Below are 19,511 nucleotides of genomic sequence, written 5' to 3'. Positions count from 1 at the left end.
GCGGATCACGAGGTCAGGAGATCGAGACCATCCTGACTAACACGGTGAAACCCCGTCTCTACTAAAAAATACAAAAAAACTAGCCGGGCAAGGTGGCAGGCGCCTGTAGTCCCAGCTACTCGGGAGGCTGAGGCAGGAGAATGGCGTAAACCTGGGAGGCAGAGCTTGCAGTGAGCTGAGATCCGGCCACTGCACTCCAGCCTGGGTGACAGAGCGAGACTCCGTCTCAAAAAAAAAAAAATAAATAAAAAATAAAAAAATAAAAATGAAGATAATGCTTACTTGGCAGAGTTACTGTGAAGATTAAATAAAGAGTAGAAAGCATGTAACACAGCAACTGACTGATAGAATGAGCTTGATAATGGTAGCTATTATGCTTGTATTTGGGCAACATTTCATAAAACATTTATCAAGAAAAAAATAAGAATGTTATGCTTAATTTTTTTATTTTTAAGTAAGAGCTAGGTGTGGTGACTCACACCTGTAATCTCAGCTACTGGGGTAGCTGAGGTAGTAAAATCACTTGAGCCCAGCCTGAGCAACACACTGAGACCCCTGTCTCTAAAATAAAGTTTTTAAAAAACTAGCCAGGTGTGGTGGTATGCACCTGTAGTTCCAGCTGTTTGGGAGGCTAAGGTGGGAGGATCCATTTTGCCCAGGAGTTTGAGGCTATATTGAGCTATGATCATGCCACTGCCCTTCAGCCTGGGTGACAGTGTAAGACCCTGTTTCTAGATAGATAGATAAATAGATAAACAGATAAATAGAAAATCCATGACCAGGAGAAGATGAGGTAAGGGTTAAAAAGTAAGATAATTCACAATGGCCAAGAGATGGAAGGAACCCTAGTCTCCATCCAGGACATTTTTGGCTTGTCAAAACTGGGGGTGGGACCAGGTGACGTGGCTCACGCCTGTCATCCCAGTGCTTTGAGAGGCCGAGGAGGGAGGACTGCTTGAGCCCATGAGTTCAAGACCAGCCTGGGCAACATAGGGAGACCCTGTCTCTAAAAGAAAAAAAACCAAAAAGCAAAAAAATAGCGTTGTGGTGGGGATGTTACTGGCAGCTAGTGCTGAAGGTCAGGGATGCTGGTATATATTATAACATGCATAGGATTTACCCTATGTGCACCCTTAAGAAAGAATTATCCAGCCCAAAATGTCAATAGTGGACAGGGTGTGGTGGCTCATGCCTATAATCCCAGCACTTTGGGAGGCTGAGGCAGGTGGATCACTGGAGGTCAGGAGTTCCAGACCAGCCTGGCCAACATGGTGAAACCCTGTCTCTACTAAACCCTGTCTCTACAAAAATCAGCCGAGCATGGTAGCGGGAGCCTGTAATCCCAGCTACTCAGGAGGCTGAGACAGGAGAATTGCTTGAACCTGGAAGGTGGAGGCTGCAGTGAGCTGAGATTACGCCACTGCACTCCAGCCTGGCGACAGAGCGAGACTTCATCTCAAAAAACAAAAAAATGTCAATTGTGGTTGAAAAACCTGGACATGCATATATATGTATGTGTGTATATACATATTTCTTTCCTTTTTTTCTCTCTTGCCTCCTTCCTTTCTTTTAAAGTATACAGCTTCAATGAAAAATGGAGCATATTTTATGACAAAAGAAAATCCTATTGATTTTCTTTTTTCTCACTGACTGGAAATCTGATCCATACTGTATCTGTTACGACTGATGTAGCAACAGACTTTCCACCAAACTTTCACTTTACCAATGGAATAACAGACTTTCTGCCAGATTTTATTGGTTAATAGTAGTATAAAATATAAGAAAAAAACAGAACTTCAAAAAAGAGTCAACAATCTGCTATCTGACCACCATTACTGGGCATTTGAAGTACCTTGTAGTAGACTTCACAAATGATTCTTAATTTTTAAAAATGCAAAGTGCCTTGGTATTTGTGTATGACATTTAAACTCAGAATTTATGTAGTATAGAAAAATACTCACCAAAATATTTATAAGCCACACACTTAAAATGCATTGAACATTTAAAAAAGCTCCAAAATTTAAACCATAGCATATATATTTATTTTATAAAATAGAAAAAAACAAATATAAAGTATATTATTTGTTCTTTATACATTTTGATTATACTAAATTTGTTAATTTAACACTAGTTCAAATAAACATTGTTATTTAAAAAATGCTGAGTACATGATTAAGATGAATTTTGTTTTCCATCAGAAAAAGAACTTCAGGAGTAAATAATGGTCTACAGGTGCTTCCCATCCACAACACTAGGTCTTCATCTTTTGTTTCTTAGACCACTCAGGTGCTTCTTTTTTAGTCTGTTTTAAAAAAAGAAAATCCAATAAAATGCTTACAAGGAGGACAAGAGAGGCAATTCAGAGAACTAGATACATTGAGGTTTTTTATATGTAAACTCTACTAAAAAATTGCTTTTCTTAATTCAGAAAGGATACTTAAGGGCAAAGACTTTGTCTTTTGCTGTAAATAATCTCCCACCTGGTAGGTATGTGGTAGAAAAAACATACATCTGTGTTTTCTTGCTCAAAGCCTATACTTAAAATTTTCTGGGTATGTAATTATTTTACAAATTGATTTTATTTTCAAAGAGAATTACAAAAAATCAATGACATGACTTCTTTTTAGTTGTCTCATTTATAGATAATATTCATTCACTCAATAGATATTTATTAAATAATTACTATATCCAAATTATTGTGTTTTGGATCTTAGGAATTTCTAAGTATTTACCAGATTATTTCTTGCGTTTATTGCTCAATCATTTCAGCCTAAAAGGAGACAGGCTGTACAGAATAGAAAGAAAAAAGTAGGGGAGGTGAATTACAGAATAAAACATTCAGAACTTCACTGTATTTTGGCTGGGCACGGTAGCTCATGCTTATAATCCCAGGACTTTGGGAGGCTGAGGTGAGAGGACTGCTTAGGCCCAGGAGTTCGAGACTAGCCTGGGCAACATAGTGGGACCCCATCTCCATGAAAAGAAAAAACAAATTAGCCAGGCATGGTGGCATGCACCTGTAGTCTCAGTTAACACGGGAAGTGGAGGTGAGATCACTTGACGATGGGTACGGTGGCTCATGCCTGTAATACCAGCACTTTGGGAGGCCAAGGAAGGTGGATCACTTGAGGTCAGGAGTTTGAGACCAGCCTGGCCGACATGGTGAAACCCTATCTCTACTAAAAATACAAAAAATTAGCCAGGCATGGTAATGCACACCTATAATCCCAGCTACTCAGGAGCCTGAGACAGGATAATTGAAGCTGGGAGGTGGAGGTTGCAGTGAGCTGAGATTGTGCCACTGCACTCCAGTCTAGGTGACAGAGCAAGACATTATGTCGGGGGGCGGGGGGGGGGGGGGGAAAGGAGATCACTTGAGCCCAGGAGGTCAAGCCTGAAGTGAGCTGTGATCATGCCACTACACTCAAGCCTGGGCAATAGAGCAAGACTGTCTCAAAAAACAATTGAGAGGAAGGTACAGAGATATCCCACATACCCTCTGGCTCCACACACGCACAGCCTCCTCCATTATTAATATCCCTTAGCCCAATGGTACATTTGTTACAACTGATGAGCCTATACTGACATGTCATTATCACCCAAGGTCCACAGTTTGCATTTGGGTTCACTCTTGGTACTATGCATTTTATGGGTTTGGACAAATGTCTATAGACAGGCATCCACCATTATAGTATAATATATAGTGTCACGTAATATTTTCACTGCCCTTGAAATCCTCATAGATTTTTGTATCTACATTCATGAGAGATACTGGTCTGTAGTTTTGTTTTCCTCTAATATCTTTGTTTGATTTTGCAATTAGGGCAATGCTGGCCTTGCAAAATGAGCTGGGAAGTATTCTCTCTGCTTCTATCCAATGAAAGAGATTGTAGAGAATAGGTGCAATTTTAGCTGGGCATGGTGGCATGTGCCTGTAGTCCCAGCTACTAAGGAGGAAAAAGTGGGAGGGGAGGGGAGGGGAGGGGAGGGGAGGGGAGGGATTCAACAGTGAACCCATCTGGACCTAATGCTTTCTGTTTTGAAAAGTTATGGATTAAATTCCTCCAATTTTTGTTTCTCTGGGAAAGTCTATTTTTCTTTCACTTCTGAAAAGAATAATTTTTCAGGGTACAGAATTTTAGGTTGGTGGTTTTGTTCTTTCATAACTTTAAATGTTTCACTCCACTCTTTTCTTGCTTGCATTGTTTCTGAGAAGTCAGCTGTAATCCTTATCTTTGCTTCTCTATAGGTAAGGTGTTATTTTCCTCCGGATTCTTTCAGGATTTTTTTTCTTCTTTTTGAGATAGGCTCTCGCTGTCACCCAGGCTGGTGTGGTGTGATCATGGCTAACTATAGCCTCAACCTCCTGGGCTCAAGTGATCGTCCCGCCTCACCCTCCTGAGTACCTGGGAATATGGGTGCATACCATTACTCTCAGCTTATATATATATATATATATATATATATATATATATATATATATATATATAATGTATTTTTTTTTTTTTTGAGATAGAGTTTCATTCTTGTTGCCCAGGCTGGAGTGCAATGGCGTGGTCTTGGCTTACTGCAACCTCTGCTTCCCGGGTCCCAGGACAAGCAGTTCTCCTGCCTCAGCCTCCGGATTAGCTGGGATTACAGGCATGCGCTACCACACCCAGCTAATTTTTGTATTTTTAGTGGAGACGGGGTTTCACCATGTTGGCCATGCTGGTCTCGAACTCCTGACCTTGTGATCCACCCGCCTCGGCCTCCCAAAGTGCTAGGATTATAGGCGTGAGCCACCGCGCCCGGCAATTTTTATGTTTTTTATAGAGATGGGGTTTCGCCATGTTGCCCAGGCTAGGATTTTGTCTTTATCTCAATGTTCTGTAGTTTGAAAATGATATGCAAATGATATGCCTAAGTGTAGTTTTTTTTTTTTTTTTTTCTTTTTGCATTTATCTTTCTTGATGTTCTCAGAGTTCTCTGCGTCTGTGGTTTGGTGTCTGACATTAGCTTGGGGGGAATTCTGTCATTAATGTTTCAAATATCTCTTCCTTTCTTCCTTCTCCTTCTAATATTCTCATTAAATATATGCTATAGCTTTTGTAGTCATCCTTTAGTCCTTGGATATTCTCTTTTTTAGAGGTTTCTGTTAAAATACCCTTATTATTATTATTTTTTTGGTGGACACAGGGTCCTGCTCTGTTGCCCAGCCTAGAGTGCAGTGGCATGATCATGGCTCACTGCAGCCTTGACCTTCTGGGCTCAAGCGATCCTCCCACTTCACCTCTTTGAGTAGCTAGGACCACAGGTGTGCACCACAGCACCTGGCTCTGTGTGTGTGTGTGTGTGTGTGTGTGTGTAGACAGGGTCTCTTATGTTGCGAAAGTTGGTCTGGAACTTGAACTCCTGGGTTCAAGTGATTCTCTCACCCTTCCAAAGTGCTGGGATTACAGGCATGAACCACTGTGCCTGGCCTGAAATATTCTCAAGGTTAGAGATTCCTTCCTCAGCTATGTCCACTGTACTAATCAGATTATCAAAGGCATTTGTCATTTATTTGTGTTTTTGAGATGGAGTCTCACTCTGTTGTCCAGGCTGGAATGCAGTGGTGTGATCTCGACTCACTGAAACCTCAGTCTCCCAGGTTCAAGCAATTTTCCTGCCTCAGGCTCCCGATTAGCTAGAATTACAGGTGCCCTCCATCACACCTGGCTAATTTTTGTATTTTTAGTAGAGATGGGGTTTCACTATGTTGGTCAGGCTAGTCTCGACCTCCTGATCTCAGATGATCTGCCCGCCTTGGCCTCCCAAAGTATTGGGATTACAGGTGTGAGCCACCATGCCCGGCCAGCATTTGTCATTTCTGTTATAGCGGTTTTGATCTCTAGTATTTCTCCTTTTGTGGGGTTCTTTCTTAGGATTTTCATCTTTCTGCTCACAGTGCCCATCTGTTCTTGCATGTTGTCTACTTTATCTATTGCAGCCCTTGGCATTCTAATCATAGTTGTTTTAGGTTCTCTGTCTGGTAATTCCAACATTTATGGCACAGTTGACTCTGGTTCTGATGCTTGCACTGTCTCTTCAAACTGTTTTTTTTTTGGCTTTTAGTCTACCTGGTTAAGTTTTTCCTGATAATTGGACATACTGTACTGGGTAAAACAAACTGCTATAAATGGGCCTTTGGTAATGTGGTGGTAAGGCGTGGGGGTAGGGAAGGCATCCTATGGTCCTATGATTAGGTCTCAGTCTTTCAGTGACAGTGTGCCTCTGGAATGTGAACTTCACACATGCTTCTCAGTTTTTGCCTTCTTAGGTGGGCCATGATGGCTAGGTGGGCTGGATTGGGTATTGTGTTTTTCTCAGGTCAGTTAGGCTTTGATAAAGCCCCAGCAGGGTAGCTTCTAGTTAAATAGTTTCTCCTGAGGGGAGACCTTGCTGAGAATTGAGAACTGAGTTCTCTAACATCTTTCAAAATGTCCTCTTTTCCCTCCCACTGCTGGAAATGGAAGGGGATTTTCTCCCAATATTTACTGTAAGAACTAGGTCAAGCTTCCAAAGTTAAAACTCACAAGAGTGTGGGGATTACTTCTATGACTGGAGTTTTTAACTTTCAGACTTGTCCATACCTAACTTCCAGCAGTTACATTCAGGTTTTCCTACCCCAGCACTGGTTCCCATCATGGAAGTTTTTGCTCTAATACATCATCATTGTCTGTATTGGCCTACCTGTCCACTTTTGGGGGCAGCAGTTTGCCCTGTGACCTCACTTCTATTAGGTATTTAAGAAAAGTTGGCTGGGTGCGGTGACTCATGCCTGTAATCCCAGCACTTTGGGAGGCCAAGACGGGGGGATCACCTGAGGTCAGGAGTTTGAGAACAGCTTGGCCAACATGGCGAAACCCCTTCTCTACTAAGAATACAAAAATTAGCCGGGTGTGGTGGCAGGCACCTGTAATCCCAGCTACTTGGGAGGCTGAGGCAGGAGAATTGCTTGAACCCGGGAGGTGGAAGTTGCAGTGAGCTGAGATTATGCCACTGCACTCCAGCCTGGGCAACAAGAGTGAAAAACTCTTGTCTCAAATAAAAAAAAAAAAAAAAAAGAAAAGAAAAGAAAAGAAAAGGTGATTTTCTGGCTCAGCTTTTTATTTGTTGTTAAGATAAGGAAAAGTCAGAGTAAAACTAGGGAACTGCATGATTCTTAAACGATCAGATAGATTTGGGTGACTGGGAAAGGTGAGCCAGCTAAAAGTCTAGGGCTCTCACTATTCTTGGTCATAGAAGGACATGTATGCCATTGTTCTTTATTTTGTTTATTTATTTTGAGACGAAGTCTCACTCTGTTGCCCAGGCTGGAGTGCAGTTAATCTCGGCTCACTGCAACCTCTGCCTCCTGGGTTCAAGCAATTCTGCCTCAGCCTCCTGAGTAGCTGGGATTATAGGCATGCACCACCACACCCGGCTAATTTTTGTATTTTTAGTAGAGACAGGGTTTCACCATGTTGGCCAGGCTGGTCTGGAACTCCTGACCTCAGGTGATTCGCCTGCCTCGGTCTTCCAAAGTGCTGGGATTACAGGCGTAAGCCACTGCACCCGGCTGCCATTGTTCTTTAAATTGCAGGTCCCAACCCACGGGTAATGAACTCTAGTAGGTAAAAGACCAGAATTGAGAAAACAAACAAACAAAAAAAACCAGCACAGAAAATATCTGAGTATTGGCCATAGTGGGGGTAAGTTCTGTTTTGAGAAACTGTGTGATCATCACTAGGTCATAATGTAAATGGTTTTCTTAACTGTGACTCCTGGACAAAAAAAGTGAAAGCAACTGCTATAGACTAAGCTACAGATCCCCAGGATGACACCAAAGGGTGCAGAATTGCTTTGTACATTCGCATTTCCTCAATCAGCTGATACTAAAATTTTTACTACTACTCTGTGTTTACAGGGAGAAGGTAAATAAAAACTTTGGCATTAAAAAAGAATCTTAATACTCAGAAAGGGCAGTATAAGAATTTCAATGGCAGATAGTTCTTCCTTACTCTCCTTTTATGTGTGTCTGTTACATTGGAGACCATTACTTCCACCCCTAATATGTTTTCTCCCTAGATGTGTTAATGAGACAGATTTGCCACAGTCAAGTGTACCTTGTGTCTTGGGGATTAACTGCCTTGCTACTTCATAGGGTAACTTTTCAGATGTTTTATCACAACCATTTTAATTTCAAAGTCTGTTCCCCTAGGACTAAGATATGTTCCTTATTCCCAGGATATTTTGGGTGAACTTTACCTTCACTGTCATGTTCTAACCACATTTCACTTAGAAGACTGGCCCCTTTAGGATCTGGCCCATACTTACATATCTAATCCTGTTTCTTGACACTCTCCAACATGAACTAAATTGTTTGTACTTGAGATTAGTTTAATAGCATTTATTTGACCAACTACTCTGTGCCAGTCCTTGTGTTAGGTTCTGGGAATATAAAAATGAATCAAATCCTGTTACAGAGGCTGCTGGGATCACGTCTCGGCCTTTTGGCTGAGCTCAAGTGCAGAGGTTGCTGGCTGTCTAGCCTGTATCTATTTCCCCCTTCTTAATAACAGAACTCTGATTTTATCAGTAAAGCAACAGATTCATCCTGTATAAAACATTTATCGGCCGGGCGCGGTGGCTCAAGCCTGTAATCCCAGCACTTTGGGAGGCCGAGGCGGGCGGATCACGAGGTCAGGAGATCGAGACCATCCTGGCGAACATGGTGAAACCCCGTCTCTACTAAAAAATACAAAAAAACTAGCCGGGCGAGGTGGCGGGCGCCTGTAGTCCCAGCTACTCGGGAGGCCGAGGCAGGAGAATGGCGTAAACCCGGGAGGCAGAGCTTGCAGTGAGCTGAGATCCGGCCACTGCACTCCAGCCTGGGCGACAGAGCAAGACTCCGTCTCAAAAAAAAAAAAAAAAAAAAAAAAAAAAAAAAAATTATCAGCCTTCCTTGCTGCTAGGTGTGGCCACATGACTAAGTTTTGGCCAATGGCATATAAGTTGAAGACGTCTGGTAGGACTTACGGAAAAACTCCTTTGGAAAGAGAGACTATTTTCCTCCCGTTTTCTCATTTCCTGCTTAAAATGCAGACATGATGGCTGTGGCCAGAGCAACCATACTGTGATTCTAAGAACAGATGCCACACTCTAAGGATGGTTCAAGAGAAAGGAAGAGGGAACCTAGGTTCCTGATGACTTCATAGGGCCACATACTTGTCCTGAAATAGTTATCTCCAGGCCTGTATGTGAGAGACTGAACAATTTGCTAAAGCTGCTGAACTAGCAGTGGGACACAATTCCTAAAGATGCTGACTCTTACACTCTTAGTTTATACCATTTATCTTATCTCATGTTGTATCTTCAGCATGCAGGAGTGTCTCGCCAGCAGTAGGTGTTCGATGTCATGCCTCCTTTGATTTTTGTGGTTTGAGCACCATATAGTACAGTGGTTAAAGCACAGGTTCTAGCCATTTATTAATTTTGCAAAGTGGGCAAATCGAGGACTTCTTAGTTACCTCATATATTTTTTTCCATAGCATTTGTCATGTTTTCACATCTTACTCAATTTATTTATTTTTTTGTTTGTTGGTTTATAGTCTATCTCTATCCACAAATGTAAGGTCCATAGAGGCAGGAATTGTTTATATCTCTACTTTTTGGAATAGTACTTGGCACAAAGTAAGTGCTCAATAAACATTCTTCAATGAATGAATGAATGTTTGGTTCTGCTATGACAAAAGCCTTTTGGATCTATTTAAGTCTGGACATAAGGTTTCATGTGAGTCAATTCAAGCCTTTCTAGTATGCAAGACAAAAGAAAATTCTACTACAGTAATGCAATAATATGTTTCCAACTAATCAGGCAACATCACCCTTGACAAGCATCAGGGGTAGTACTTATGATTCTAAGCAACAGCCTGATTTTTGAGTGGAAATGGTAATTAACCAGTAAGGCATGGAAACAGCATATTTTGCTGTATGAACTCAAATTTACTTATATCATTCAAAGATATTTTCAATCCTTCGATTAGTGAACTTTTTCCTTCAGTTATATTATTGTCTGAAATTCAGGTTCTCTGTTAATTACATTAGCATAGAATATGTCACAGTGATTTCTCAACTACATTAGCATGTAAGTCTCACTACCAAAATTGGAACAGATTCCAAGTAGATAACACTGCTTCTGAAAAGTTTCTTTCTGATTTTCATAAAATGTATAATCTTCATTTCCAGATATTTTAGTCAGTAATGTGCTAGCCATTAGTGATAGCCCTAAGTTCCAGACACTAGAAGTTTCTAAGCTTTTTATCAACTCCTGAGATACATCATGGACCAGTAAACTATGGTCCATGGTCTGTTTTTGTACGGGCTGCATGCTAAGAATGGTTTTGACTTTTTTTTTTTTTTTGAGATGTGGTTTTGTTCTTGTCACCCAGGCTGGAGCGCAATTGTGCAATCTTGGCTCACTGCAACCTCCGCCTCCTGGGTTCAAGCGATTCTCCTGCCTCAGCCTCCCGAATAGCTGGGATTACAGGCATGCGCCACCACGCCTGGCTAATTTTGTATTTTTAGTAGAGACGAGATTTCTCCATGTTGGTCAGGCTGGTCTTGAACTCCTGACCTCAGGTGATCTGCCCGCCTTGGCCTCCCAAAGTGCTGGGGTTACAGGTGTGAGCCACTGTGCCTGGCCTAGTTTTGACATTTTTTAAAAAAGGTAAACAAAAAAAACAAGCAAACAAAGAATATACAATAGAGTTTGCTGGCTCGTGGTAACTGATTGTTAAAATGGGCACAGCAAAATAATTCAGATGTATAGTTAATTGATTTTTGGAGAAGTGCTTGAACCCAGGAGGTGAAGGTTGCAGTGAGCCAAGATTGTGCCACTGCACTCTAGCCTGGGTGACAGAGTGAGACTCCATCTCAAAAAAAAAAAAAAAAAAAAATTAACTGCTTTTTATTTTGATAATTCCATTCTTTTAGCTGTTTGATCAGTAGTGGTTCTTTTTTCTATTTTATTAAAGATACTTCCCTTTATATCCATAAGATGGTGCTTTATATGACAAAATTTTACATTCTGCTTCAGGTATTAATGGGATTAACCATTTAACTGAGTAGGGTCCTTATTTTAAATATAAGGCTTATAGGCTTCATAATATGAAGTGCTTTATAGATATGTATATAAATATATATGCATATATATTTTACATACACATAAAATATATATACACACACATATATATGCATACACATTAATAAAAACCTTAAATTGTTAGTAAAGTATTAACAGGGCCTAAAGTATACTATATTCCAGATTTAGGAAAGAGAGCACAAAGCCATTGTAGAAACAAATGACAAGACTAACTGGAAACTTACCAGAAGTAATTTACTATGTTACAAGGTGATTTTGGAAACAAATAACTGATAAGATAGATACTGCTGTGTCATCCAGAATTAGCCAGTTAAAACATTAATATATAACATGGGCATTATAACCCATTGAGAAAGTTTGTTAAAATTAGAAACAATGATGACTGACAAATGCAGACATAATAAGCCTGGTGAATAACTCCTGTAATCTAAAAAAAGAGCTAGCAATTAACAATCTATTAGTGTTTAACCAGTACTACTTCTCTAAGGAAAAAAAGTCTATGTCTGGTAGATATAATTCATTTTCCAAAAAAGTTCTAAACTGGAAATCAAATAAATAAATATTGAGAAGTCCTCACAGGCAGGGCCCAACTTAAGTGAGTTTAAGACAGTTGATGTGGCTTTACCACTAACAAGATGTGAAGCTGTCTGAGATCAGTCAGCTTCATTCCATGTTCACCAAAAAATTCCTGACTTTTAGTTTAGCTTACCAGCTAAATTAAATAACATCAGGAAGAGGTTACAATTAGTGTTCCTGACACTAGAAATTAAAAAATGAATATTTAAAAATGTACATGTAAACAGCTAGATATTTTGAGGTCTGGTCATACTTTGGTGAGATGAGTCTACATTAAACATAAAAGAGTGAGACCGGGCCAGGCCCAATGGCTCATCCCTGTAATCCCAGCACTTTGGGAGGCCTAGGTGGGCAGATCACTTGAGGTCAGGAGTTTGAGACCAGCATGGCCAATATGGTGAAACCTCGCCTTAATTAAATATACAAAAATTAGCTGGGCATGGTGGCGTGTCCCTGTAATCCCAGCTACTCAGGAGGCCGAGGTGGGAGAATAGCTTGAACCCAGGAGGTGGAGGTTGTAGTGAGCTGAGTTTGTACCACTGCACTCCAGCCTGGGTGACAGAGCAAGACTCCATCTCAAAAGAAAAAAACAGTGAGACCAGAGCTTCCAAACACAACTATGACACAGAAGTGTTACAGGTATGCGGCGCTTCTGATCTTCTCAGCCCTCAGTGTCTGGGGTGGCTGGAGTTCCTTCAGTCTACCAGCAAAGTTCAGCTATCCTGTTGTGTCATATAAATATTCTATTCTAATTTTCCACATGTGTTATAAGAAATGTTGGGAGGCACAGTGTTAGGACATGACTCTGTGATGACGCTACCCTAGTGTGGCATCCTTGTCACTTGTCTAAATACAACCAATTAGGCCGGGCGCGGTGGCTCAAGCCTGTAATCCCAGCACTTTGGGAGGCCGAGACGGGCGGATCACGAGGTCAGGAGATCGAGACCATCCTGGCTAACACCGTGAAACCCCGTCTCTACTAAAAATACAAAAAACTAGCCGGGCGAGGTGGCGGGCGCCTGTAGTCCCAGCTACTCCGGAGGCTGAGGCAGGAGAATGGCCTAAACCCGGGAGGTGGAGCTTGCAGTGAGCTGAGATCCGGCCACTGCACTCCAGCCCGGGCTACAGAGCAAGACTCCGTCTCAAAAAAAAAAAAAAAAAAAAATACAACCAATTATACTCATTATATTACTATCTTATAAATAACTGCTACATTCCATTTTTGATAAAATTATAAACTTTCCCTCATGAACAAATGAGAAAAACTATTTTTATAACTTATCTACTTACAACTTTTAAATTAAAATTTTCAGTTTATTTTTTATTTTATATTATATTTCATCATTTTATATATTTTATTTTGAGACAGGGTCTTGCTCTGTCACCCAGGCCTGAGGGCAGTGGCGTGAACATGGCTCACTGGGCTCATGTGATCCTCCTGCCTCAGACTCCCAAGTAGCTTAGCACCACAGGCACATACCACCATGCCTGGCTAATTTAAAAAACATTTTTTTTTTTTTTGTAGAGGCAGGGTCTCACAAAAGTTTTTGCCCAGGCTTTAAAACGAGATTCTGGTAAAATACATACAACATAACATTTATTACTTTAACTATTTTTATTTATTTTTATTTTTCTTTGAGATGGAGTTTCACTCTTGTTGCCCAGGTTGGAGTGCAGTGGTGCGGTATCGGCTCATTGCAACCTCCCCCTCCTGGGTTCAAGCGATTCTCCTGCCTCAGCCTCCCGAGTAGCTGGGATTACAGGCATGCGCTACCATGCCTGGCTAATTTTTGTACTTTTAGTAGAGACGGGGTTTCTCCATGTTGGTCAGGCTGGTCTCGAACTCCTGATCCACCCACCTCGGCCTCCCAAAGTGCTGGGATTACAGGTGTGAGCCACCATGCCCAGCCAACGATTTTTAAATGTACAGATCAGTGGTATTACATACATTCACATTATGATGCAACGATCACTACTATCCATCCATAGAACTCTTTTCATCTTGCTTGACTGAAACTCTCTACTTGTTAAACAATAAATTCCCATACCCCCTAGCTCCTGGCAACCACCATTCTACTTTCTGTCTCTATTAATGTGACTAGGTATAACCTATCTACTTTTATTTCCCTTTGTACTAAGGGAAAGGATGAATAGATAGTGAGTTGGCTAAAGTCAGACGTAAGAATATAGTCAGAAAGGAATAAAGTCTAGATATAGAAAAGACATATTAGACATCCTATTCTTCAACAACTAAAAAGGAGCACAAGTTAGAAAATATTTTGTGAAGACCATATTTTCTTTTCTTTTTCTTTTTCTTTTTTTTTTTGAGACAGAATCTCATTCTGTCACCCAGGCTGGAGTGCAGTGGCACAATATCAGCTCACTGCAACCTCCGCCTCCTGGGTTCAAGCGATTCACCTGTCTCAGCCTCCTGAGTAGCTGGGATTACGCGTGCCTGCCACCACACCTGGCTAATTTTTGTATTTTTAGTAGAGATGGGGTTTCACCACGTTGGCCAGGATGGTCTTGAACTCCTGACCTCAGGTGAGCAGCCCACCTCCGCCTCCCAAAGTGTTGGGATTACAGGCGTAAGCCACCATGCCTGGCCAATAAAATATTTTCTTTGCTCTTGGAATTTCTAAATAACGCTGATCTTCACTTGTCAAAATCCATGCATTCTTTTAAGCCAAGCTCAAATACTTCCTTTCTGACAGGGCAACCTAGAGTCCTCCAAAACCACAGTGTCTATTCTTTCTTTGAATTTTCATAGCAATCTGTATTTCCGTTAAAGTAGGATACCCAGGTCAGGTGCAGTGGCTCATGGCTATAATCCCAGCACTTTGAGATTATAGCTATGATGGGAGGATTGCTTGAGCCCAGGAGTTCAAGACCAGCCTGAGCAATGCAGTGAGATCCTGTCTCTACAAAAAATAAAAAAATTTAGCTTGGTGTGGTGGTGTGCACATGTGGTCTCAGCTATTTGGGAGGCTGAGTTGGGAGGATCACTTGAGCCTGGGAGGTTGAGGCTGCAGTTAGCCGTGTTCATGCCACTGCACTCCAGCCTGGGTGACACAGCAAGACCCTGTCCCAAAAACAAAACAAAAAAAGTAGGCTAACTGATTTTGCCTTATGTTATTGTTTAATAAGTTTGATCCTGTATGCTGATGCTATCTTAATCATCATCACAGGCTCTTGCATATAGTCAAGTCAGTAAACACTTCTTGAATTGACTACACTAATTTTCCTTCCAGGCAGGGTGTGGTGGCTCACATCTGTAATCCAGCAGTTTGGGAGGCTGAGGTGGGTGGATCATCTGAGGTCAGGAGTTTGGAGACCAGCCTGGCCAACATGGTAAAACCCCATCTCTACAAAAAAAAAAAAAAAAAAAAATTAGCGGGCATGGTGGCATGTTCCTGTAATCCCAACTACTCAGGAGGCTGAGGCAGGAGAACTACTTGAACCCAGGAGGCAGAGGTTGCAGTGAGCCAAGACTGTGCCACTGCCCTCTAGCTTGGGCGACAGCGTGAGAGTCCGTCTCAAAAAAAAAAAATTTTCTTTCCAGATGACATGTAGCTTTCCAAACCACTTCTATGGAATCATGTCGTTCATATAACCACTTATATATCAATTATATAAACTTAATCTGTCTATCCAACATATGCTAGCCAACGAGATAAATACAAATCAAGGCCTGAACTACATCATAAACTCACCAGAAATCAGACACTTCACACACTATACACTGGAGCTGCAGAGTCGTACTGTTTGCTACCCTACTTAGAGTCTAAGGCTTTTTTTGTTTGTTTGTTTAAGACAGAGTCTTGCTCTGTCATCCAAGCTGGAGTGTGGAGGAATGATCTCGGCTCACTGCAACCTCCACCTCCCAGGTCCAAACGATTCTCCTGTCTCAGCCTCCCAGGTAGCTGGGACTACAGGCATGCACCACCACACCTGGATAATTTTGGTTTTTTTTTTTTTTTTTGAGACGGAGTCTCGCTCTGTCGCCCAGGCTGGAGTGCAGTGGCGCGATCTTGGCTCACTGCAAGCTCCGCCTCCCGGGTTCACACCATTCTCCTGCCTCAGCCTCCTGAGTAGCTGGGACTACAGACGCCCGCCACCGCGCCTGGCTAATTTTTTGTATTTTTAGTAGAGACGGGGTTTCACCGTGGTCTTGATCTCCTGAACTTGTGATCCGCCCGCCTCGATAATTTTGGTATTTTTAGTAGAGACGGGGTTTCAGTATGTTGGCCAGGCTGGTCTCGAACTCCTGACGTCAGCTGATCTGTCTGCCTCAGCCTCTCAAAGTGCTGGGATTACAGGTGTGAGCCAATGCTCTCAAGCTCTTTTTTTGTTTTAACGCTTACAATCTACTTGGTGAAAAGACTAAAAGCAGAGTTGCTAGTATCTGTATTTTAAATAAGGTTTTGAGAAAATAATGACCACGATGTGAATCCTGAATATAAATTCTATTTTCCGAATGGGATGGCAGCAGAAAAGCAGCAAAAGAGTCCCATACTGCTCAGGAAGGAAGGAGGAAAGTTGTTCTAAATCAGATTAGAATAGCTCTAGGTTTTTCTAAGAAAGAGATAAGTGAGGCTGGGAAAAAAGGGATAGCACAGCAAAAAGCTACCTTAAGAGAGAAAGTAGGTGATGAGTGGGAATGAACTGGGTGTTTCTGAATAAAGAAGACTGAAGCTGCCTGTGGCAGAAGTAGCACTAACTAGAGTCATTGGAGGCGAAGCTTTCATTCTCCCTGTAGTTCACTTTAACATTAAAGTTCCACACCCAGTTTAGAGTTTTAACAGCTAAGAACATAACTAAACTGGGGAGACAAATAACTGCTTTTTATTCTCCTCAGCAAATATTTATTGAGTATCTGCTTTGTTCAGCTGCTATGCAAAACAAAAGGAATACAGTTTCTGTCCTTAAGGTACTTACATTCTGTGGTTCAATTAGTTTTTGTTGGTACACTAAGTGCCTGAACAACAATTCTGCCACATGTGTCATTTCAAAGGCCAGAGTTCTTCTAAAAAAGGAACTTTTGAGGTTGCCTTCATATATAAATATCACATGTACACTGTAAAACATTTGTATACATACAAAAAAGCACATTAAAAAAATGTCTTGTCAGGTGTGGTGGCTCATACCTGTAATCCCAACACTTTGGGAGGCTGATGTCAGCAGATCATGAGGTCAGGAGTTCAAGACCAGCCTGACCAACATGGTGAAATCTTGCCTCTACTAAAAACACAAAAATCAGCCTGGCGTGGTGGCACACGCCTGTAACCTGCAGGAGGCTGAGGCAGGAGAATCGCTTGAACCTGGGAGGTGGAGGTTGCAGTAAGCTGAGATTGCGCCACTGCACTTCAGCCTGGGCAACAGAGTGACAGACTCCATCTCAAAAACAAACAAACAAAATCTTCAGAGGAAGACCTAAGTGTCAAAAAAAAAAAAAAAAAAAAAAAGTCAGGCTCTTATTTCTCCTCCTCTACATAATAGCACTGTTCCCACTCCATTGCCCAGTTAATGGTAGTTTTGTGTGGCTCGCCTCATACTGCCAATGCATATGGAAACGCTCATCCATCCACCCATCCATCACTGAATTTAATATCAGGGGGAAATACCTACAGTAAATACTTTCAGCCAAAGGATCTGGATTTAGAAATGTTTTCATTTTAGGTATAAAACCATGAGATTATAAAATGATTAGCTCTTACTTCAAATATTGGCATGGTAAATTCCTTATCAATAAGTTCAGAGAAAATATAAAAAAGTATTCTTAAGGAAAATTGAAAATATTCAAAAGAATAACTACAAATGATGCCTGAAGAGAATCATAGCATGCTAGAATAAAAGGAGTCCAGAACTCTTTTCATTATAACCTCTCACTTAATTTTATAGATAAGAACACACTTGGAACATGTAATGATTTGCCCCAGGTTACCTAGTCAGTTCACATTACTAAGTCTGCATTAGCTTATAGTCTTGATTTGACTTGTTTATAGCATTACCTCTTAGTTTTCATTAGGACATAGCTGAGCTTGTACCTCTTTTGAAAAAAATTTCCCTAATTATTATTTAAAAAGAATTTTATTGTAGAATAAAATAAAAAATCCAGATAAGCAAAAATAAGGAAGGAAGAACTACCCAACTAATATTGAATCTTCTTAATTTTATCACCACTCTATAACCTTATCTGGAGGTACTGGGGAAATCTTATTGTTACTCATGTACTGATTATAGCTGGTATTCCAGGAAATCACAATCAGGTTACTAAGCTAAAGCCAGAAATGTAGAAGGTCAGGGTCAGAAGGAATAGTGCCACTGCCTGGAGCAGAGTAGGATCAGAAAGGCAGATCAGAGAGTGCTGACAGGCTTTAAGTATTCAGCTGTATCTTGTGGTTTTCATCTGACCCTATTTCCTATTAATGTGTATGTATTCAATCTGCTTTCTTCCTATAGATTATAATAGATACAGCATAGTGTCTGCCATAATCTCTGCCCACTTTCTGAGCAAAACTTGCCTAGCCATAGCCCTTAATAAACAGTCCTCAGCAGCTGTATTTGGAACTGTGTGACTCCTGCTCACCATTAAGGGCAGCCATTCTGTAGGCTGGGTAATAACCTTAGGAAGTCTTGCCAAAAAGGGGTATCACCCAACAAGAATGAGCTATGGCAATTAGATTTTTAGCCTTGGAAAATACAGGGAGAACTACATTATAAGAGAGTAGATGCAGAAAGGATGTACAGAAACCTATTTCAAGACAAAGGGCTGTGAGCAAGTTAATGAGGAAGTGGAAAATATGAGTAAGCAGAAACTAGGGGAGAAACAAAGAGAAGCTGATGTACTCCAGAGGAAAAGATGCATGGACTCAGCCGCCTTGTGTCCAGGCTAGTTAACTGAACCATCCTGTTTTCTCCCGCCTGTCAGCTTAGTCTTCATTACTGCCACACGTATCCTTAAATAATTGTCCCTATTTTATTTTATTTTTTGAGGTGGAGTTTTACTCTGTTGCCCAGGCGGGGAGTGCAGTGGTGCCACCGCACCTACGATTCTCCTGCCTCAGTCTTCCAAGTAGCTGGGACTACAGGTATGTGCTACTACACCCAGGTACTTTTTGTATTTTTAGTAGAGACAGGGTTTCACTATGTTGGCCAGCCTGGTCTTGAACTCCTGACCTCAGGTGATCCTCCCACTTCGACTTCCCAAAGTGCTGGGATTAGAGGTGTGAGCCACCACGCCTGCCCAATTGTCCCTTATTTGATCTAAACTGTAACTTTCATTTTTTAAAAAGGGGAGGTTGAATTATATAATCACTAAAAAACTCTTTCATCCTATTAATCTTGAGTAGCATTATCTGCACGTATAATAAAATGACTGAGATCAGAAGTTCTCATATTTGACTGATTATTATACTCATCTCGGGAGTTAAAAAAAATGAAGATTCTGGGGACTCACTGAATCAAAATATCACAGAGAAAATCTTTCTGGTTTTGAGTCTCCATGTTTAGCAGATATAAATCATGTTTCTCCTCAGAAATGAAAGCATGATTGAGAAATCATTTGAAGTAAAACGGAATATTTAATAATGTTACTCCTATTTTAATTCTCTTGCCTTTTAATCTTGATTCTTATTATTTGTTAAAATATATAGTTTTCAATATTTCCTAATTTATTTTCTCTATTTTTAAAAATTGGCACATAACTGTACATATTTATGGTATTTTACCTGCTTTTAATCCAATTTTTTCTTATTTCTTTTTCTTT

At 40.9% G+C, this 19,511-nt stretch overlaps 1 protein-coding gene across 8 annotated transcripts in view; it reads right to left on the bottom strand.

Annotated features, from left to right (window-relative positions):
* Positions 1 to 19,511, bottom strand: part of PIBF1 (progesterone immunomodulatory binding factor 1) — a 278,245-nt gene that overhangs the window by 36,884 nt on the left and 221,850 nt on the right. For 3 of the 8 annotated variants that reach the window (XR_003724327.2, XM_015121181.3, XM_028837560.2), the window contains one exon: positions 2,020 to 2,302. The exons of 4 other annotated variants lie outside the window; for them this stretch is intronic. Coding sequence is in view for 3 of the 4 variants with exons in the window: in XM_015121181.3 (XP_014976667.3) it covers positions 2,252 to 2,302 (51 nt within the window). In the remaining variant the exon portion in view is untranslated. Of the gene's footprint in view, positions 1 to 2,019; positions 2,303 to 17,031; positions 17,177 to 19,511 lie in introns of those variants that run through there. One more of the 8 variants, XM_077974344.1, reaches the window with a different exon arrangement.

This window comes from Macaca mulatta, chromosome 17 (genome assembly GCF_049350105.2).
Source record: "Macaca mulatta isolate MMU2019108-1 chromosome 17, T2T-MMU8v2.0, whole genome shotgun sequence".
Classification (NCBI taxonomy): Eukaryota; Metazoa; Chordata; class Mammalia; order Primates; family Cercopithecidae; genus Macaca; species Macaca mulatta.
This window is presented reverse-complemented; position numbering and strand designations above follow the sequence as displayed.